The 20,870-nt window shown below is 34.1% G+C and overlaps 1 protein-coding gene and 1 long non-coding RNA gene across 3 annotated transcripts; one reads left to right on the top strand and one right to left on the bottom strand.

Moving 5' to 3' along the window:
• Window positions 1-5,845: 5,845 nt before the first annotated feature.
• Window positions 5,846-15,513, bottom strand: LOC123553595 (uncharacterized). 2 transcript variants are annotated; one of them, XR_006686796.2, is made up of 5 exons: window positions 15,395-15,513; window positions 9,035-9,088; window positions 7,396-7,501; window positions 6,700-6,757; window positions 5,846-5,905 (listed from the first exon to the last, which is right to left on the bottom strand). It is a non-coding gene; the product is annotated as an uncharacterized LOC123553595 (long non-coding RNA). The 2 variants fall into 2 exon arrangements; XR_006686795.2 differs by lacking the exon at window positions 15,395-15,513 and adding an exon at window positions 10,415-10,497.
• A 380-nt stretch (window positions 15,514-15,893) lies between these two features.
• Window positions 15,894-20,635, top strand: LOC123553596 (uncharacterized). The gene is made up of 3 exons (XM_045343285.2): window positions 15,894-17,296; window positions 18,681-18,789; window positions 20,438-20,635. Exons 1-3 carry the CDS (start codon window positions 17,206-17,208, stop codon window positions 20,553-20,555), a joined length of 318 nt encoding a protein of 105 aa, XP_045199220.2. The 5' UTR covers window positions 15,894-17,205; the 3' UTR covers window positions 20,556-20,635.
• The last annotated feature ends 235 nt before the right edge of the window (window positions 20,636-20,870 follow it).

A 20,870-nucleotide genomic window follows, 5' to 3' on the forward strand; every position in this document is an offset into this window, starting at 1 on the left:
AAAGACACAGAAGCACACATGCACGTACGCACGAAGCAAAGACGCACACACACACATACACACTCACTTACACACACACATTCCAGACCTTTACGTAATAAAGAGAAATAAAAACACATTTACTCATTTCTACTAAGTACGTCTCAATATATAAATTGATAGTGTTACATGCACGACTTAGGGCTTGTCGATTTATTTACGCGCAAAACATACATGTTTCACAAACAAACACGCATTTGTTCATACACTTTTTCATTTCAGCGGTTTAGAAGATATGAGCGGACACAATTCTAAGCTAATGGCCTGGCTTGTGTGCTCCTGAGGTCTTTGTTATATACGAATTCGCACAATAAAGTCGCAATGCATATAAACTACGTTATCAAATAGTAGTAATTCACACGTAGTGCTTCATGTTGCTTTTCTGGTACACTACTGTCCTTCTTGTTTTCTCTTTCTTTGTTTATGTGCAATTCTTGTCAGAAAATAATCATTTAGAGCTGACAGAAATGATATAGAACTGTCATAAAATATCTAAGGTTCCAATATATTTAGATGTTAAATCAAACTCTTGATCATATGTTAACCCAAATCGACCTGATATGTCAATGATATTATGTTTTATGGTAACAATGTTATTTTGATTTCTCCGATGTGAAAAAGATTGAGAAATATTGGAATTGGATAGGTATCCTTCATTTCTTGGTGCACATCTTCTCGACAAATAAAGGTATTAATACATATTCAGTTTTGTTCATTTATTATCGTGAAAGATAAAACGTCAATGTGAACTTCTCTTCAAGTTCTATCTTTTCGTTCACTAGCATATCGCGGTTTGCAGAAAGAGATCAACGAGAAATAATTTTTCATTCAATTTCGATAAAATAAGAATCAGTAAAAATACAACATGTGCAATATAACCTGTAAATAAAATCTGAAAAGTAGATCCCTCGGAAGCACTGAGAACAAGGCCAACAGTGAAAATGGTTTGACTGTAAGACGAATCTTCGGCAGCATTGAACCCAACCAATAAAAATAATAGCAGACTTGATTTGAGAACATACGTTACGAATTTACTGCGTATGTACTTTTATAATGTTAGTAAGAGTTTCAACCCTAGTATGGTTTTCGCAAGTCACTGTACCAGAAACTGTTAATAATTTTCAAAATATAATACTGTTCAGACTGATTAAATAACGTTTCTCTTGAGAACCAGACAAAGCATTAGCGTTTACAATTTCCAAACAAAGCATATTTCATTTTTAGTCTTTGCGCAGCGACGGTAAGACACAATAAACTAAATGTTTTGGGAGGCCAAGACGGAGGAGTACGCAGGCTGTTCAAAAATAACGTAGACTTTTGCTTCCAAAAGCCGCCTGTTGTTCAATGTGAAATATATGATTTTAATTAGCGATGTTTGTATAATTGTGGTCATACAGTTTTGTAATATTTTCTCTAATATGCAATGCACGGCGATGCACGTAGAACGTTTCTATGAACAGTAATATGATAGCTACGCGTAACCGGTGCAGTCGCTTTTTTATCATTCGACCGCTTACATTCACATTCGTATTCTACTCGTTTAATTTAAAATGCGCGAAAGTACAGAAACAGGTCCAGGCGACATGCTCAGAAAGTATGGAATCGAAATTGGGAGGTGGATGTAAACAACGTCTAAACTAATTGAAAATTGCATTTAATAACGCATATAATGTCATTTGGGACTTTAGCAGACACCAACTTTTGGTTCAACGTCATACCGAAACAAATTATAGATCATACAGCAACTTTCCAGCTTTAGGAGGAAGTCCCTTGGTTTGTTTTCTTTGTTTGAGTTAAGCGCAAAAATTTATTTACAGTATTTCAGTTATGTAACGGTGGGCAGTAAACCTAACCAGTGTTCCTGGATTCTGTACAAATACTTATCTGTCCTCTGTTAGTAACTGTTAACTTCTCCACAAGAATTAGAGGTGGAGGACAAGTTATTTCAAACACAATGTCTTTCATCAAGTCGTCACGGATAACACACGCCTCGCCAGGGAACACACGACCCCACAATCCGGAGATCTGCGCTCTCCCTTTTGAGCTTAGCGGGCTTGCTGGCAGTCCCTTGGCGGCCCTATGGGCATTTTTTTTATCACAGGCAGACACCTGGGTAAAGCAGACGACCTTCCGTAATTCAACTGCATGGCTTCCTCACGTAAACAACTCTTTGTCCCAAGTGAGGCTCGAAACCACATCGGCGAGGGGAAAATGATTCGAAATCACTTCGCAGTTATGACAGGCGCAGTTAATATCTTGAATGGTTGTTGACAAAATATGTTAGACAATCCTCTGAAAGCTTAGGAGGCATCAAAGTTAAATAAAAGCAGACTCGCTTTGGTCTCTTCCGTTCACCAACCAACCTGGTTCATATACATCTCATTGCTTCCTACCTATATCACAAGACTAAAGTCAATTCACTGAATTGTTATTAATGATTATTTATGTATCTAGTGGCAAGCAAAGAATTGTCACTAAAATGGCTAATTCTTTCATACTTCACAACAGAAAAAATAGTCCACTTAATCATGACGTGGTAAAAAATAATCAGAATTCAGAGTTCCGCCTACCTTGGATCTACCACATTCAAAGATGCGGAGCAACTTTCAAAATACAGGGACTACATTCAGCAAATTTTACTTTGTAACCTAACGACAGAAAATATAGATAACGCATTTTTCTCCTTTTTAGTTAAAAATTTTACTCTTACCTTGAATTATCTCCACGATTTGAATACAGCACGCATAGTCCTATAACATCTATAAGAAGATCCTTCGGAAGCATAGAATGCAACCAAGCAAAATAATAGTACACTCAGTTTGACTGAGCCGGTTTATGGAGGTAATGGGAAGGACAACACCCCTCACAGAAACATTTCAATAATATTCCTTATGATGTGATCAAATCTATATTGATCAAAGTTATTAAGCGAACACCTTATGTTTAGGAAATCAGACTAAATCCATTTCTATATCAGACAGTGATTATATTAAGGTAAGTTGATCACCATACACTTAGAGGTTCTTTCGCTGCCCCGAACTTGTTGGGCGATCAGAAACGGACATTGCACAAGATCTTGCTTACCTACATTGTCGACGTCATTGCTGAAAGACGAATTAAAATAGAACGACTAGGCAAAGAGATCTGTAACATTATTATTCATGCGTTAGGCGCTACGATTCTTTTGTTTATAAAAGTTGATTATCTTCATACGAAGGTCATTATATACAATTCTTTTTGCAATACTGAAACTGGTCAGACGCAAAGGAGAATAAATTAGCCTAGAAATAACCGATATAGTCACTCATGAACATAACATCTGCATCTTGTTTCAGATCGTTAGCACGTACAAATATACAGCGAACCTAATGCGGAAAGGGGAAGAGACCACCTTAAGTTAAAAGCAAGACAATTCAGTATCTCGCAAATGTTTCAGTAGGGAAAACAATTCATCCATATTCTAAACTTACGTTCAGACGGCAGCAAAATATATTTCTATGCAATTTTAAAAACAGAATAACTGAATAAATAAAAACAGAAGTTTATGTTGACTTTGTCTGACATGCATATGCTGCTGGGTTTCATTCTTTCCACAGATATGTATTTTTAACTTAAATGAACCTGTATTTTGTCTAACTTTCAACCTGAATATGTCTTTATGTTCTTAAAATAAAGGAATATTCGGAAAACTTACTTTTAATTTCAGGCAAATTGATTTAAATGAAAGTAGGTCCTGTTGCTTTAATAATGCTTTTTATGATTGTTTTTTCATAGAAAGCTACAGATTGAATCATATATAGTGTCGCAGTACTATGTCCTTGGCAAAGAGATTGTAACTTTCAAGACATACAGCTTTTCTTGGATTGTAACTGTTGTAAAATGGAAACAACCGAAACGTTATCAAAATCAATAATCATCTGCATGCTTTTTGTTTTAATACACCGAATATCTTTTCATAAAATTGATATTCAATACCTGCTTTTTGAGAACATCTGTACTTTCTTTCTGAAATTCTTACCAACAATTTAATTTGTTTTGGGTTAATGGAAAACAAGGGCATAATTCGAAAATAAAAAGCCGCATTCAAGAACTCAGTCGCGTAAACATTAACAACAAGAAATATCGGTAAAACCGAAAGATGCTCCCCAAATTTTACATATTAAAAGAATATGATGTGGATTTTACTGACTGGGCACATATTTTGTTTCTCACTGAAAACTCGTTCCAATAGTGAATGATGAAGAGAATCATTCGACCGAAACACAAGGATAATATGTGCATATCTTCTTGGTAGTGACGCCTCCTATGAAGTTTCATTAAATTCCAAGTTCCAGTGGTTGTTGAGAAATATCCCGGACAAGAGATGCGGGACGGACAGACGAAGCGGAAACTATATGCCTACCTTTCATGGAGCATAAAATCGAGTGCAATAACGCATAGAAGTAACTAACAGACACAAACATACATAAAGAAGAATTCTAAAACTTTTAAGATTTCTTTTTATATATTTATAAACAAAGAAGGATTTTACCGTGTATTGTCTTGTCGCTTTGAACACGCTTACTTTTAGCACCGAGAGAAGTAACGCGTCCATTTACGCCTAAAAATGATTCTAGATTAGTATCCCTTCTTGGTGTAAGTCGAGCTTGTTAGAATGGGAATAGATTTTAGTTTTGAGTACTTTGTTTGCAAATAAATCACATTTTTTTCGCCCAAACACAACATGGTACCACCTTGGTAGGTCGGTAGCAAAACCACCACTGGTGACTTTACTAGTGTTCTGGCGCAAGCTCTCACTCTTCTTATATTACAATTCTAAAAACAGAGTACCCGCCATGTGAATCCCTCACAAACATGAAGTTACCCACATGACAAAATATGCTCAAGTAAAGACATGTATATAAAAATCCATAGAACAGTGTACTTATGTACTTGGTGAGAAACGCCAGTAATGGCACGACGAAGTACAGCAGGGGTGTAATTATCAAACCATTTTGTCCAAAAAAGCCAGTTACCATGATGTCGCCCGCCTGGCCAGTCTTCGCACATTAAAGTCCATTCAATTTTGTTATTAATAATAGAATTCTGCTTTTAGCTAGTGCCAGAGAGGCTTAATGGGTGTTGCACATTTAATAACTACTCATGAAAAGACTCAGTCTGCTGTTATATTGCCTATACAGTATGCTTCCAATGGAACTTCTTACAGATTTTTAAATCAATAAGTGAATACTATTTATCCCTAGCCAAAGAGGCCGCTATACATTTGCGTATAATAGGACAAGAAATAAGAAATAAGCTATATAGCGGACAGAAATAGAAACAAATGGTTCTTGGTGATAGTACAAACACTTTGTCCATTCATATTAAGTCTTTGTGAACACTTTGGCGGAATTTGGAATTATGTTTTGGCATTTTGGCATTTCTATCAACGGTTTCAATGACTAGCAGTTATTCTTTTTATTACTACATTTTTGTATTTCATCTTTAGATATTTATTTATTTGAAAAGTAAAAACGAATCTCAACAAATTTTAATATTTTTTACTAGATATATAAACTAACTATATATGTAAGGAATCAGTCATAATAAAATGCTGGTTTAAACAGCTTCCAGTTCTTTAGTGGTAGTACACATTTATACTGTGTTTAGTTATACATGTATTAAAAGTGTGTTCTTCTTTAAACCTAGTGCATAATATTAGAAAATATGTACAATCGTGTTAAAATTTACTTTTACATAAATACTATGTAGTAATAGTTCACATTTTCAAACATGAGATAGGGACAAGTTATTAAGTAAGAACGAAGCCATTTATTTTTTAATCTTTTCTTTACTACAGTTTACATCTTCAATTTGAGTCTTTCTTCTGAAAGAAAAAGAAAAACAGCAATTAAGACGACACGAAGTATATGAACACTGTATTCAAGGTAGTGGACTCGTCGCGGCAGTCGGTATTATCAGTCGGTATTACGCAGCACTTATTTCTGAATGACGTTTAGGCATTCTCTCATACGAGCTCAACGTTTTGCCGTTCCTGATAGAGAAAAACCGACATCGCATACGGAAAAAAACTGAATCGAACGGACTTGAAGAATGAAGTTTGATCGTACCGCGTGGTAACAGAGAATGAAAAGCGCACTAAGGTTTAATTGTGTTCACTAGAATGTAAGGAAATGTGCATTTAATCAATGTTTGATTCTGATGTAGCGCCGTTTCACAATAATGTTTCAGTTATGTAACGGTGGGCAGGTTACCTAACCAGTATTTCTTGATTCTGTGCCAAGATTTAACTGTTGTCCGCAAGTAACTGCCAACTTCTCCTCATAATACTTAGATGGAAGACAAATAATTACAGACACAATGTCTTTATCATATCATCAAGGAGAACATATACCAGGCGTGATCGCGCAATCCGTAGTTTAGTGCTCTCTCTCTCTCTCTCTCTCTCTCTCTCTCTCTCTCTCTCTACTGAGCCAAAAAGTCGGAATCGCAATTCATTAAACCCCTTTAGCATCAGCTTAAAACGGAACTCCGTTATACAAATTTAAAATACTTCATGCTGTAAAATTACCATTTACGGTTACAATTTAACTAGTTGTTTAAACACAACGGCGTCTACCTGGTATACATCGATAAGTATCTACACATGATTATACTTACTTAATATAAGTTGATCATAATCTACAAACAATTGCCATTTTTTGCAAAACCAGCGCCGCTGAAAGTAGGTTACATGTAAACAATATTGAATATGTAGAATATAGGTCTCTCAATTTCTTTTTAGAATAAATCTATTGTAACAAAATAAAAGCGATTACTTTTTTAAGATAACATATCACGACGGCAATACAAAGTGATATTTCTGTGAAATTTAATTTTAAGAGAATGAAATTTCGTCATTTTAGCAAAATTGATTGTCACGTAAGAATGTGAATTCGTTTCATATTTCTGAAATCAGACATGAAATAGATGGCACTTTATTTTTTTTTTCGTCAGGCTATAATTCTGCGGATTGCCGAAAACACGGAAATTATTTTCTCGCGGATATGAATGATTTCACAGTATCCGGAAACGAATCCAATTTTGCTACCATTTATTCTTTGAATAAGAAGAATAAAAAGTGCATATATAAATATGCGTTATGTGCGAAAAAGCACAGCATTATATCCCTTTTGCCAAATCTTTTAAAGATCCATCAAAGAATAAGAAAAATTTACTTTGAAAATCTTACCTCAATCAATTCTTAAATAGTAACAAAGTAACAAATGTGCATCCGTTTAAGACGTCACATGGATATGTCATCTCGAAGTCAATTTGAATAAAACATTAGTGAATATTACGACGGGTCACACGTACCTGCAGATACGGGTACAGTTGTTTCCATATGTCACGCCATTGTCTCCACAAACTGGGGTCCAATCCGCTGTACACATACCAGTACACTCGTCTGCATATACAACAGCTAAAAAAGTAAATGAAATTAACTGTTATAGGAAATTAATATAATGCAAAACCATTGTTACTCGCGGCAAGTGTCCTCAAACCATTGACTTAAAATTATTCCCCATCAAAGATATATTATTTAGCTGACTGTACTGTGAGTAAAGATTATGTATGAAAAGACAAGAACAAAAGTCAAACAGGAATAACATTCAAAGAATGCAACTGCCCATACAAGTTATATGGAGCACTGTAATAAGATTTCGAAATTAAAACATGTTACATTGTCCCTTTATTCCTATGTATTTATACACGGCAAAACAGTTAAATCAAGTTAGAATAAATATCAAGATCCACCTGTTTTCATATTCCGAATTTCTGAACGTGTAGTTTTGTAAAAAATATGTAGGCAATAATAAAAAATAATTGCATGCATGTTTCATGGAATTCACAGGCAAATGCTACATTGGTTTGCTAATTCAAAATAAACTGACTACATGTGCACCTAAAACAACAGGCATAGCGTATAGATATCATGATGTCCGCCCATATTGTACACTTCCTGAACGATTTGCCGGGAAATAGTCCAAATTATTGTCCGGGTTCAGGCCCCGTGTTCACAAAACTACTTGAGATTGACTTTCAGTCTCAGCTGAGTTTGATATTTAATCTCAACTGATAATGATTTTGAATTGTTTCATGAACACCAATTTTGAACTCAAACTCAAGTGAGAAAAATATCAATCTCAACTGAAATTGATATTGAAAAATTGATCTCAGGTTTGTGAACACGGGGCCTGAAGGCCAATAGTTCTAATATTGACCAGCAAGCAATTCAATAAATGTTTTGTAATGTGACATCAGAAATTAACTTTCAATTTTATTTTCATCTTCTTATTGGCCAGGTCAACATGATATGAATATAGACCGGTAAGATAACACAAACCATGGACCTGCGAATTATATAAGAAGTCATGGTATACATTTCAGTACTATTTACACAGAGTGAAGGATTTACTGACAGTGTATAAACTATAAACTATTCGCTTAGCAATGACGAGTTTCGTATGAATGAATAAGTAATTATACATATTCTGTGTGTTATGCTATTCATTTAATTAAAATGCTGGAAATCAACGTATTTACACAGAAAAGGCGTCATGACGTTTCACATCGAGTTCCGCTTAAGTTTTATTATTTATGATACATGTCTATTTCGATGACATTCATGTCAAATTCCGGTTATGTTTTATTATTTATGATACATGTCTTTTACGACATGTGGGTTGTTTTTTATACTCTGTTGTTTCCACAAACCGTCTCGACACCATGTCACAAATGTCATTTTGAAAACCTAATACGGAAGTAATATTTGACCTGGTTGCAGTGTATGGAAAATATGCGGTTTCCAGGCACCGTTAGTCGAACAAAAGAAAAGTTAGAAATATATTAAGTACCAGGTTCGATAAAGCAATATATACATACATAGGGAATGGTAGTGATATTTTAGCATTGTTTCAGTTTGAATTGATACTGCAATTAAACTAAATATTACCTGCTACCGACAGCAACAAAATGCAGGAGACCAGAAATACAGCTTTCATTTTATCTGCAAAAACGGAAGAAATGTACAACTTTATTTTTCATATGTCCATGCATTCCATGATTTATAGTCTATCAACGACATAAAATGACAGAAAGCTGCTGATCAGTAGCTAGGATAGCTCGTTCAAACAACAAATTTAGCACGACGAGCAAACAGCGGTGAGGAATGACTGCTTTGAACTCACAACAGCTCTACTACGGAAGCCGGTAACTAACCAGTTCAAAACGAACTAACATGAACCTATTGTTACACTTTGATTAAAGGTTTCAACCACAAATGTATAATAATATGTGGATGTATGACTGTTAAGACCTAGTTGTACAAAAACATGTTTCTTTGTCAATGAATACTTAAGGTAGTTCTGCACACTTGATAAACCGGAAGAGATGTCATATTGTCATTTATCCGGAAAACGGTAGATAAAGCCTGGATTCGACGTACGGAAACGAAAATCATTTTAATAATTAATGGCAGCCCGTGAGTAACTTTATTACAATGACACTGTTACTATTATCTCTAAAATAAAGACACGATATTGAATCACCCGACTCGTTAAATAAATCAAAATAATTCCTATTAAATCATGGTCAATATCTCAAAAATATGCACACGGACCTATACATTTTATTTCACCACATTATAGACCATATTTTATTTACAACTAAGAGAAGTTTCATTAAAATCTACATTACAGTAAAATTTCTATTCACGAAAATGTTATGAAAGTTGTGACCTTCCTATAGACTCCCATAATGAAAAATTCGTGAGGTATAAATTTTTCAAATCAGTCTAGCACACGGCCGTATCTTTTTCATTTGCTGAATTTCTGCATATTCTGAAGCTTTCAAAATCATGATTTAATAAAATTCCACATTGTGCAAAAACCTTCGATTACAAATTGCAGAACTACCTTAAAATCAGAAAGTAATAAAAATGGAACATTTGAATGCTGCTCAGCAAATTTTCAAAATATAGACTGACATTAACAACATCAAAAAATAAAAGAAAGAAAATATCAATAACTGAGGTATTAAATCTTAGTTTATAGATTTTCATATTAGAATTGCTTATTGCACCAACCAATGATCTCTATAACAGATCAATAATCTAAACAGGTTTGACGCTTCTGTTAGAAAACTATCAACATATACGGGATATGTGGTATTTATACCAGTTGTACACTTAAAAAAGAAAGAAAGAAAATATCATTAACTGAGGTATTAAATCTTAGTTTATAGATTTATATATTAGAATCGTTTATTGCACCAACCAATGATCTCTATAACAGATCAATAATCTAAACAACTACAAAAAAATTAAAACGCTTACCAGTCAAGTTTGACGCTTCTGGTAGAAAACTATCAACATATACGGGATATGTTTGTATTTATACCAGTTGTACACTAACAGCCAGAAACCATATAAAATAGAATTAATCATTTTGATTTATGCAACATGCAAAAAGTATTCACGCAGATGTTTCAAAACCTTCAAAGCCTTTTTTCTCGCACAGAGACCAACAATGATTCCATAGATCCCAGTAACAATTTTTGCCTATTATCTGTGTGTTTAACAGAGATATTGAATTTCTTTCTCCGATATGTAAAGATGACAAAACTTATCATTTCATTTCTGTTATCCGTTATTAGTAATGGGTATAAAGTAAGAAAACAAACAGGCATACTATTGAATTCCGCGCAATATTAAATCTGGAGAAGTAAGGATATGTGCTTAAAGGGAAAGGCAACATTGTTCTACGTTAAATCCGTCTGCTAGGATTTCTTTAATTACGTAATGAAGTCAATTTTCAAAATCGGCTTAAAAATAGGAAAGTTATAAACATTTCAATATTTGATGAAAATTGCGACCATTTCGTTTACATGGCAACATTTAACAAAGTGGCTGATATATGAAATTTCTAACTATATATTTGAAATTTATTAACTAATTTCTGTCAAATAATTTCTCTAATTTTCCAACTATAATGAGATACTTACTATGTATTACATCTTGCACTCAAGAAAATTTAAAAATAATCTACATATGATTTAAAAGGTTATTTGCTAAATAAGGAATGAATTCAGCAGTGTATAAATAACGTAATAAAGACATGATCAGCCATTTTTTTAAATTTCAAATTGCCATATCTTTTTCAAATATGGTCCGATTTAAAAACATATTTCAGTGTTATGACAGACCTAAGGGTGGCTTCATATACTATACACTTCAACATTATGTCAGGCATTCATTGCCCTTTAATATTATTTTAAGAGAAAACAATAATCTATTTTTTACATGTTTTCCTTCAGTTTGATTTGTCAGAAAATCATCGGTGCCCACCAATCAACTTTTTTGTTGTATTTAACGTTACACCGACAAAATTATAGGCTTTTCATTGAAGAAGAGGACCCCTGGTGACACTTCACAAATCATTTCAGGCACGGGTGGACACCTAAGTAGAACCACCGGTCTTCCGAAAGCCAGCTGGATGGCTACCTCGTATATCTACACATCTGCTTCCATGTGGAATGCTGTATGGATGTCTCCGTTCTTTAGATGTGACATTTTCTGTTTGACTTCTTTGTTTTTCAGTAAGTGTCTTTGAAGAGGAAATCATCAGTACCTTGAATGTGTACAGATCAAACAGGGTACATATGTTGACATATAATTATATTTTTTGACGTTTCATGCTGTAAGGCATGTGTTCTAATTACAAGGTAGCATAGGCTCATTTTTGTTAATTATAGCAGGATACGGCAATTTATATCCCACCTATGATGTTGCTTTCATTACGAACTTTCAAACTGTGTTTGATGCAGCTGCATTAGCCGAAGGCACAGCAATATATCAATTTATTTTACGACAACAAATTTGTTCTAAAAATTGTTTTGCAGCTCCAGGGTACCGGTATACAGGTATGTTTGAAAAATTCTTTGCATATAATTTTTGCGTTATATTTTTAAAACTTTAAAATCCTAATAGTCAAGACCTTCGCGCCGTTAACAAAATTTAGTGCCCAGCAATGAATAAAGAAGACAACGGCTGTTAGACTAGCTAAAACTCTATAGTGTGATAAGATATTGATCATTACACTATATCGAATTGCGAAATTGTTTTTCGTCAAGATGGCGTCCAAAATTGCGGCGATGGCATTTTATTTTAAAGCTTTTGAAAGCATAAGGTGCACCTCGATGCGTGTCGGTAGTTTTTTCTTGACTCCCGTTTGTTTTCTTTAATTGTAATAAGGTGAAAATTAGGCAGATTGCGAGAACATTTTATGACATGGCGGGAAGCTGAAAATGTCTTTCATATGGTGGGAAGCAATGTCTATACTCCCTGCCTATTATCGCTCTAAATTTTGCAAATCTTTATCTGTTGTGCACGTTTTTACTTAAAAAAATCTAGCATAAAGCAATGACTTAAAAGAAGAAACTATTTTAAAGCGAAATTTTCTGTTGGTGTTTTAAATTGTCGACTTGAATATATTCAATTTACATACCTTCGAATGAAAACTGAAACAGTTAATTTTATTCACAGTAAAGCAGTTTACTGCTGCACACATCATGTTTCTATAATCTATATCTTTCAGTAGTATTTTATAATCTATATCTATAATCTAAATAGTATTGTTGAATTTTTTTTACTGAATACCTGAAAGTTAACACAGCTTAATGCATTAAGTTCTGGTTATACTGTAGCTTTCAAAAACAGTATGTTTCTCATGTTTCTTTGAAAACTAAATGTCTCGTACTAATCTAATCGAGGAGAATGTAAATATTTCATTATCCCAATTTATATTTTCAGACTATGCAAGGTGTGTGATATTTGCGTATGACAGGAACCTCAGGGTACACATTAAAATGCATAACGGTAAGGGTCGTTTTAAGTGCTGTAACAAACCATTTAAAGATGCAACTACATTAAGAAGGCATGAGGCAAACTATCATAATGGGCCAAAGCCTTACGTTTGTGGAACATGTGTAAAAGATTTCGCCTTGAACTGCGATCTTCTGAGACATGAACGCACGGAGAAAAGGGAAGACATGAAAGCATGTGACATTTGCGGCTACAAGGCCAGGAATAAGTCGTCATAGCGGCGAGAAGCTTCATGAATGTACCATTTGTGGTAAAAAGTTAAGATACCAGAGCAATTTTTCAAGACATATGAAATCACACCAATGACACTATGATAAGTTTATAGCCAGTTGGATTTAAGAATTGCACTTTTTTAGGAATTTTTCAAGATTACATAATAATAATTTTATGTTATCGAACCTGATGTGTTTGGAAATCGCAGAAATGTCTAACATTCTGTTTGAGTACTCAAAAGTAACATTTTCACCACGAGTTTGTGTTGATATTAGTATTGTTATTTCATATTGACCTCCAGAAGTACTGGATACGTTGTTTACTGTCATAACTATATTTTACATGTTTTATTTTTAGTTTTCGCTATTTGTTACTTGGTCTTGACTGCCACAAAGGTATTGTGAGGACATATTTATAAGGCCGTGTAGTCATTGATTTATGAATATTTTGTTTAATTCTAGTGCAGAAACAATGCATAATGAACTTTTTAGCTCACCTGAGCACGAAGTGCTCAAGATGAGCTCTTGTAATCGCCCAGTGTCCGTCGTATGTCGTCGTCAACAATTTGACTGTTAACACTCTGGAGGTCACAATCTTAATGAAACTTGGTCAGAATGTTACCCTCAATAAAATCTTGGATGAGTTTGATATTTGGTCATCTGAGGTCAAAAACTAGGTCACCAGGTCAATCAAAGGAAAAGCTTGTTAACACTCTAGAAGTCGCAATTTTGGTTTAGTCTTAATGAAATTGGTCAGAATGTTATCCTCAATAAAATCTTGGATGAGTTTGATATTGGGTCATCTGGGGTTAAAAACTAGGTCACCAGGTCAGATCAAAGGAAAAAACTTGTTAACACTGTAGAGGTAACAATTTTGGCCCAATCTTAATGGAACTTGGTCAGAATGTTACCCTTAATAAAATCTTGGACGACTTTGATATTGGGTTATCTGGAGTCAAAAACTAGGTCACCAGGTTAAATCAAAGGAAAAGCCTGTTAACACTCTAGAGGTCACAATTTTGGCCTAATCTTAATGAAACTTGGTCAAAATGTTACCCTCAATAAAATCTTGGAAAAGGTTGAAATCAGGTCATCTGAGGTCAAAAACTAGGTCACCAGGTCAAATCAAAGGAAAAGCTTCTTAACACTGTAGAGGCCACATTTATAACTGTATCTTCATGAAACTTGATCAGAATATTAATCTTGATGATCTTAAGGTCCATTTTGAATCTGGGTTATGTGGAATTAAAAACTAGGTCACCAGGTCAAATAAAAGGTAACGCTAGTTAACACTGTAAATGCCACATTTATGACCATATCTTAATAAAACTTGGTCAGAATGTTAATCTTGATGATCTGTAGGTCAATAGGTAAGGTGAGCGATACAGGGCATTCATGGCCCTCTTGTCCTTTAATTCTAATTTTACAGTAAAGATTTATTTTGTGTATTGAAAGTTATAGATCATATATTCAATGTTATTCAGCTCGGGGTATGAATTACTATTATTTGGTCAAATGATGTGCAGATACCCTTGAAATTTGCAAAATCACGATTTCAAAATGCATACATGTTAGGTTACTGTCTCCAAAAACAAAAGCAACGGTTTCTAAAAATGATATATGGGAACATTTCCATTAGCATTTAAGTTCATCTTTTTTTTCACTTGATAAAGCCATAAAATATAAAATTGAAAAACAAAGGCAGCTTAGATCTGCATTTCAATCCATCACTGTCGTCTCTAAGAAGACGCTACAGCTTAACAGCACTCGTACTTATAAGAAAAAATAAACAGCTCTTAGGATAGGTTTGATATAGCCTGTATTTCAACAAAATTCTAGTCATATAACATATGTAACTATTCGTAAAACCATTTGTAAATATAATCGAATTACACAGTGTATTTTGTGATTATATTTGTTTTATTTTCCAAAGGTTTGTCTTTCCAATTATGAGATTGAAATGAAACGTCTGTGATTATAAAACTAGTGATTTAATATGTTGTACTTCTGTTTTGACATTTTGCAATAAAATTTAACATTTAGTAATATTTTGTCTATCCTTTGAACTCTATAACACAAATTAATTATATGTACAATGATGAGCCGACAGACGAAACTAGTTTGTACTTTTATAATTAAATACTGTTGGAAAGGCATGTGAAGTCATATATATATAGCGGAAAAAAAGATGAATAAAGATGCCTATATTTTTTTTACATACTTAATTATTCTAATCCAATTAATTAGTATAAAATAATGTAACTCGACTGGTTTCACCCGTTTACGGGATCTTCAGGAGTAAACCTGTACTGTTGACGTTAGTAACGTCGCTTGGTTACGGCGTCGCTTCATTGTAATAAGGGACGTTACTCTTTTGAGTTTTTGTTAAGGGACGTCACTATGTATTTATTGATGCATTATTTTGCATTCAGTTCCGGACAAAAAGTGTGAATTAATAAAGTTTCTTTTCTCCTTCTTTTGGATATGTCTGTTTCTCGTATTTTATAAATTGGCATTATCATGAATTTTTTAACTAACTCCTAAAATAATGCAACAATAAATACATAGTGACGTCCCTTGACAAAAGCTCAAAAGAGTAACGTCCCTTATTACGATGAAACGACGTCGTTACCAAGCGACGTTACTAACGTCAACAGTACAGTTTTACTCCTGAAGATCCCGTAAACGGTAGAAACCGGTGAATTACTTACACCAGTATTTTAATAGGTTACCAGCAAACGTAGTTTATGAATGGTTGAAAAGCAATCAGCAGCCTCATTACGTTCCGATAAAATAATATATTGACATTGTTTATCATGAAAAAGCCATACTTCTATTTCTGTGAGTGTTGTCATAAAATAAAACACCTACCGTATGATAATTTCGGTAAATATCTATGTCTATGGACCTCACCAACATGATATTCACCTCGGCCTATCACCTTCGCCAGGCCCATTAACTTGGATATACATCTCATCATCATATAATAACATCTTAAAATATCAATTTGTTTTAAATGTAGAGTGATGGCGTAATACAACGAATGTGGTAGTCAGAAATAATATTACAAATGGAAACTTTAAGAGATATACGTTCTGTATATAACATGTACGTATTGATAAATTAATAAATCATTTATCAACTTATTTTGCATATCAACATCAAATTATAAATTTAATACTGCTGATACCGTGTGAGAGTTTTACATAAAAAGTGTGGGTGTTTTCATTTCATAAAGGTCACCATTATCAATTATTATCACTACAAAATCAAAAATAAAGCAATGGTGGTATATTATGCTAGTCACTTACATTTAAGGGTTCAGACAAAAATACGTCCAAGAAGCAGTATCTTTAAAGCAAATGTTGACGTTTGTCAACTGGTCGTATTTTCAGTAAAGAACTAAGCTATACGATGCGTATAATACGGAACACTGCTGCTAAAGGTGTACGGTGTTCTTTATCTCATGTCGAAAGATGTAATATTTTGGAAGTTCTTACATAAAGCGATGTTATTTTTTGGTTTGGACAGCTCTTGTGTGTATTTTAATGATGACGTTGCATTCTTCGTTTTCCCAAATTGTACTGTGTCTTACTTAACTACCATGGTGTTTCAGTTATATAAAAGGATGAGTAAAATATGGTGGATAAATGGCTTTAAATTTCGACGTCAAAATTGCAAGTCAGTGGTACGTTAGAAACTATATATCAATATGATGCTATTGTTTAATCATTGTTAAGAAATTGTATTTTCTTCTTTACCAAGTGAAACGGAGAAAATGCTTTCACGCTGTTCTCACTGGCTTCCACTTATAAAAATTCCTGCCCTTTAGGCTTTTTCTGTATGTAATTGACATTCGTTACTGAATATGTCAAGTGCTATTACTGTAATAATCATTTTTTAATGGCAGCATTTAATCGCATTTTACATATCATTTAAGTCCGATTAACATTTGGAGAAGCTGTGGCGTGATATATATAAGATTTTACGGACATAATATAGCAAAGTTCCTACGCGCCATAAGATTGAACAATGTGCAGCAAAGCACTGTTTGTCGTCTTCATTCACCTGTTGCTGTTGTTTTGTGATGTGGAGTCATGCTGTATGGATCCTCCAGGTGACAGTAAGTTCTTTTAATTTTAATCACTAATTACACTTTTTATCTTTTGTTTACGTCTCTGTTAATTCAGAAGCTAACAATTGACGGGACGTGACTTCCATCTCCTGGCTAAACGAGTTGTACTTTGACGGTTTGGCAGTTGTGGCAACTTGTATCGCCCAGCTAACACTCTAACGGTTTGGAGTTTATGACTTCTAACTCCAAGCAAAGACGTATAAAATACAATTTTATAGCTCTTTGCTCCAAGTTAAATAAAGACTTTGTCTGTTTGGCAGAAGTCACGGCTTATATCTCCTGGTTAAGCGAGTTGGCAGAGGTCGTTATTTCTATGTCATGGCTAAGCGAGTTGGCAGAGGTTTTGATTTCTTTCTTTTGGCTAAGTGAGGATTTTGACGGTTTGGCAGAGGTCGCGATTTCTATCAGCTGGTTAAGAGAATTGGCAGAGCTTGTGGTTTCTGAGGAATTTGACGGTTTGGCAAAAGAAAATACCTGCGAAGTCGTTTACCTCTTATATGAAATTTTATCCCTTTTTACTGAAAAATATGGAAGATAGGAGCTCTAACCGCCGTCATATTATTGTTACCGTAATTGCATTTTATCCGTATCAAACAAATATATTTTAACACTACTTTTATATCATACTTCATCAAAACAAGACTTTATTGCGATTATATGTAACAGATTAATGTGTAGAACACTTAACAGTTACTACCTAAAGAATCTCCAAAGTGAATGTGTCAGAGATTTAATCCTATTGTAATGTTTTTTACTAGTTCTCATTCGCGTTTGATGTAACACAGTAATACTTCTTAGGTAAAGCTTGACGCAAATAGCTTTTAAATTATTAACAGAAATCTATATTGACGCGATTTTTCAATTCACACCTTTTTTTCAGTGCGCAAGTTAATTGTTTTTACAGCAGTTCACGTTATGTAATCAAATAGTAGTTCACGTTATGCAATCAAATAGTAGTTCACGTTATGCAATCAAATAGTAGTTCACGTTATGTAATCAAATAGTAGTTCGCGGTATGTAGTGAAACAGGTGTTCACGTTATGAAATCAAACAGTAGTTTACGTTAAGTAACCAAACAGCAGTTCCTGTTATGAAATAAAACATCAATACAAATTACGTAAACTAACTGCAATACTGAGGAGAGGCATTATTAGGCGATATATTGAGCTCCTTGTTCAAGAAAAAAAAAGATAAACCTTTAAATGTTGCATTAGACGTAAATGAACACGGCTTACATAAAAGATAATTAAAACATATGCCATTGTATTAGATCAACTATCAATATAATTGTTCCATTACGAATTCAAAATAGGTAATAGGAAATGAAACATAGTTTGAAGGAAAAGAACACAACTTGCTCTTTCATTTTCAGATGATTGTTGGTACGAGGGATGGCTATTTGGACCGGGAGCCACGTTTAAAGCTCCAGCTCCACACTGTGTAGAATGTACATGTACGGCTGGTATTATAAGTTGCAACGGGTAAGTTAGTGAATCTTCAGTTAGAGACACCATATTTATCAGCTTTCAAGAGTTGCTGACCTTAATTCTATATAGTAGTAAAAGAAGTAAACACCAAGGTGCAATCACTTGCTATTAACAGAATTCCATGGATCATTTATATCCATATGAATTTGAAGACTCGTGCTGGAAAAAACTACTACAGTGATATTTCGTTTACAACTATTATTGATTCTTTGTGAGTTCAATATTTGGATAGTTATTTTGCCGGTTAAGTTGTTTATGACCTTAGGCAGAGCCCTTTAAATTGCTTTAAAGCTAAGATTGGGTTAGAGACTTATAAATTTTGTTTTTACAAAAATGTTGTCGATATCGTAAGTTGTGATGAAGAACTAAAAACTACTCAAGATATCTGAAAACAAGATAAAAAGGATCACAGAATTCTTATCACAGAATAGTAAAACCTATGGGTGCGCCATACCAAATGCCGCTTGCCAGAAGATATATGTCAAACACCTAATGCCAAATGCTAATTGCAAAAGATTGCAATATTGACCTTAAATGAGAGAAACCATGTAGGATATATTCTACTTGGCTAAATATACTACTTAGTATGTAAAACTGCAATCATAATTAACTGTCATTTGTAACAAAATCCAGCATTTTAGAGGCGTGAGGTATTCATATTGTGTTTACAGATACATTTTATGTGAATAGTACTTTAATGTAACGCACATTTGTGTTTATTTTATGTATTGGAATTTGATGGATGCATCCTTCTAATGATTATTAGACTGTAGGTACATAAAAACGTTTGGTCCTATTGTAACGATTACTGAATGCATAAAGGGAAGTAATTCCATTAATATGCAATTTGTAAACCTGTCAATTGTCATTGGAGTAAGATGACAGTATAAGAGCGATAAATCACCTTTGGTGATGAGCTAGCTTTTCACCGACGGGATTTGTGTGGCACTAAAACGTTACAAATGGTGGCAGCGGTGGGATGAAGTCAACTGCCGGACTGGAGTTGCCTTACCCATGCATATCCTAGGCCAAATCTCGGGACGAGATTTCTCGGAGGGGAAAGTAATGTAACGATTACTGAATGCATAAAGGGAAGTAATTCCATTAATATGCAAATTTGTAAACCTGTCAATTGTCATTGGAGTAAGATGACAGTATAAGAGCTATAAATCACCTTTGGTGATGAGCTAGCTTTTCACCGACGGGATTTGTGTGTGTTGGTCCGTGTGGATGCCAGTACATGGCACTAAAACGTTACACTATATTCACATGACCGTTAGAACATGCCACTACGTTTTATCAGACGTATCAAATACTGACGGTTATCTCCATTTTACCTTAAAAGTTAGAAATATTGTGATATAGATTCCTGCCCAAAACAAGTAAAAGTCTTTGACAAATTCAGTGTTTTGAATTTCCTTCTGTTATTTGGATTTTGTCAATAAGATTTAAGTTTCTGGTTATTCAGCATTTTTCAAATGATCGGCATCGAACATTTAGTAGTTTTAAGCAATTAAGTATTTGGCATTTAATGCTGTTTCATATGGAAGGCCGGTGATAGGAGTCAAATCAATCAAATTACATCATTCCAATCGTATATCTGACCATTATTTAGTGCAGAGTTTTGAAAATACTTTTGTAGATATGGTAAGAAAGCTGGTGTGGCCAATATAGCCGGATGTGTGCTAGTGGATGATGACAGCACGTGCGAATTGCAATATGTTGACAGCACGGACGAAACTCGACCTTGTGCCCCATGAGAATGGAAACGGAGTCTGAAAATCGAATAATTCAGTTTGAAAAACCTCTGTGCATTATGGAATAAAACATCTGAAACTCATGTGTACATGTATGTTTTGTACCAAAAACATTGTTTTTATATAATTATAATGCTAAAGGCCTTAACTATATGTTTGAGGTTTCAGTATTAGACTACCGATTACGACCAATCACTAGCATCACAAAGTAGACGTTTATGTGTAATAACAAATAAGGCTCTTTGACGCTTCCGTAGGGACAACATTCACTTCCCACACAATTGTGAATAGGACCTGACCCTACCTTTGTTCTCTAGC

Source organism: Mercenaria mercenaria, chromosome 4, assembly GCF_021730395.1.
Source record: "Mercenaria mercenaria strain notata chromosome 4, MADL_Memer_1, whole genome shotgun sequence".
NCBI lineage: Eukaryota > Metazoa > Mollusca > Bivalvia > Venerida > Veneridae > Mercenaria > Mercenaria mercenaria.

Excerpts from the sequence above, each read along its gene's own strand:
- LOC123553596 (XM_045343285.2), top strand. The coding sequence starts at position 17,206 with ATGTGCAGCAAAGCACTGTTTGTCGTCTTCATTCACCTGTTGCTGTTG. Across the intron at positions 17,297-18,680 it reads TATGGATCCTCCAGGTGACA|ATGATTGTTGGTACGAGGGA; the intron begins GTAAGTTCTTTT and ends TTTCATTTTCAG. Across the intron at positions 18,790-20,437 it reads GGTATTATAAGTTGCAACGG|ATATGGTAAGAAAGCTGGTG; the intron begins GTAAGTTAGTGA and ends ATACTTTTGTAG.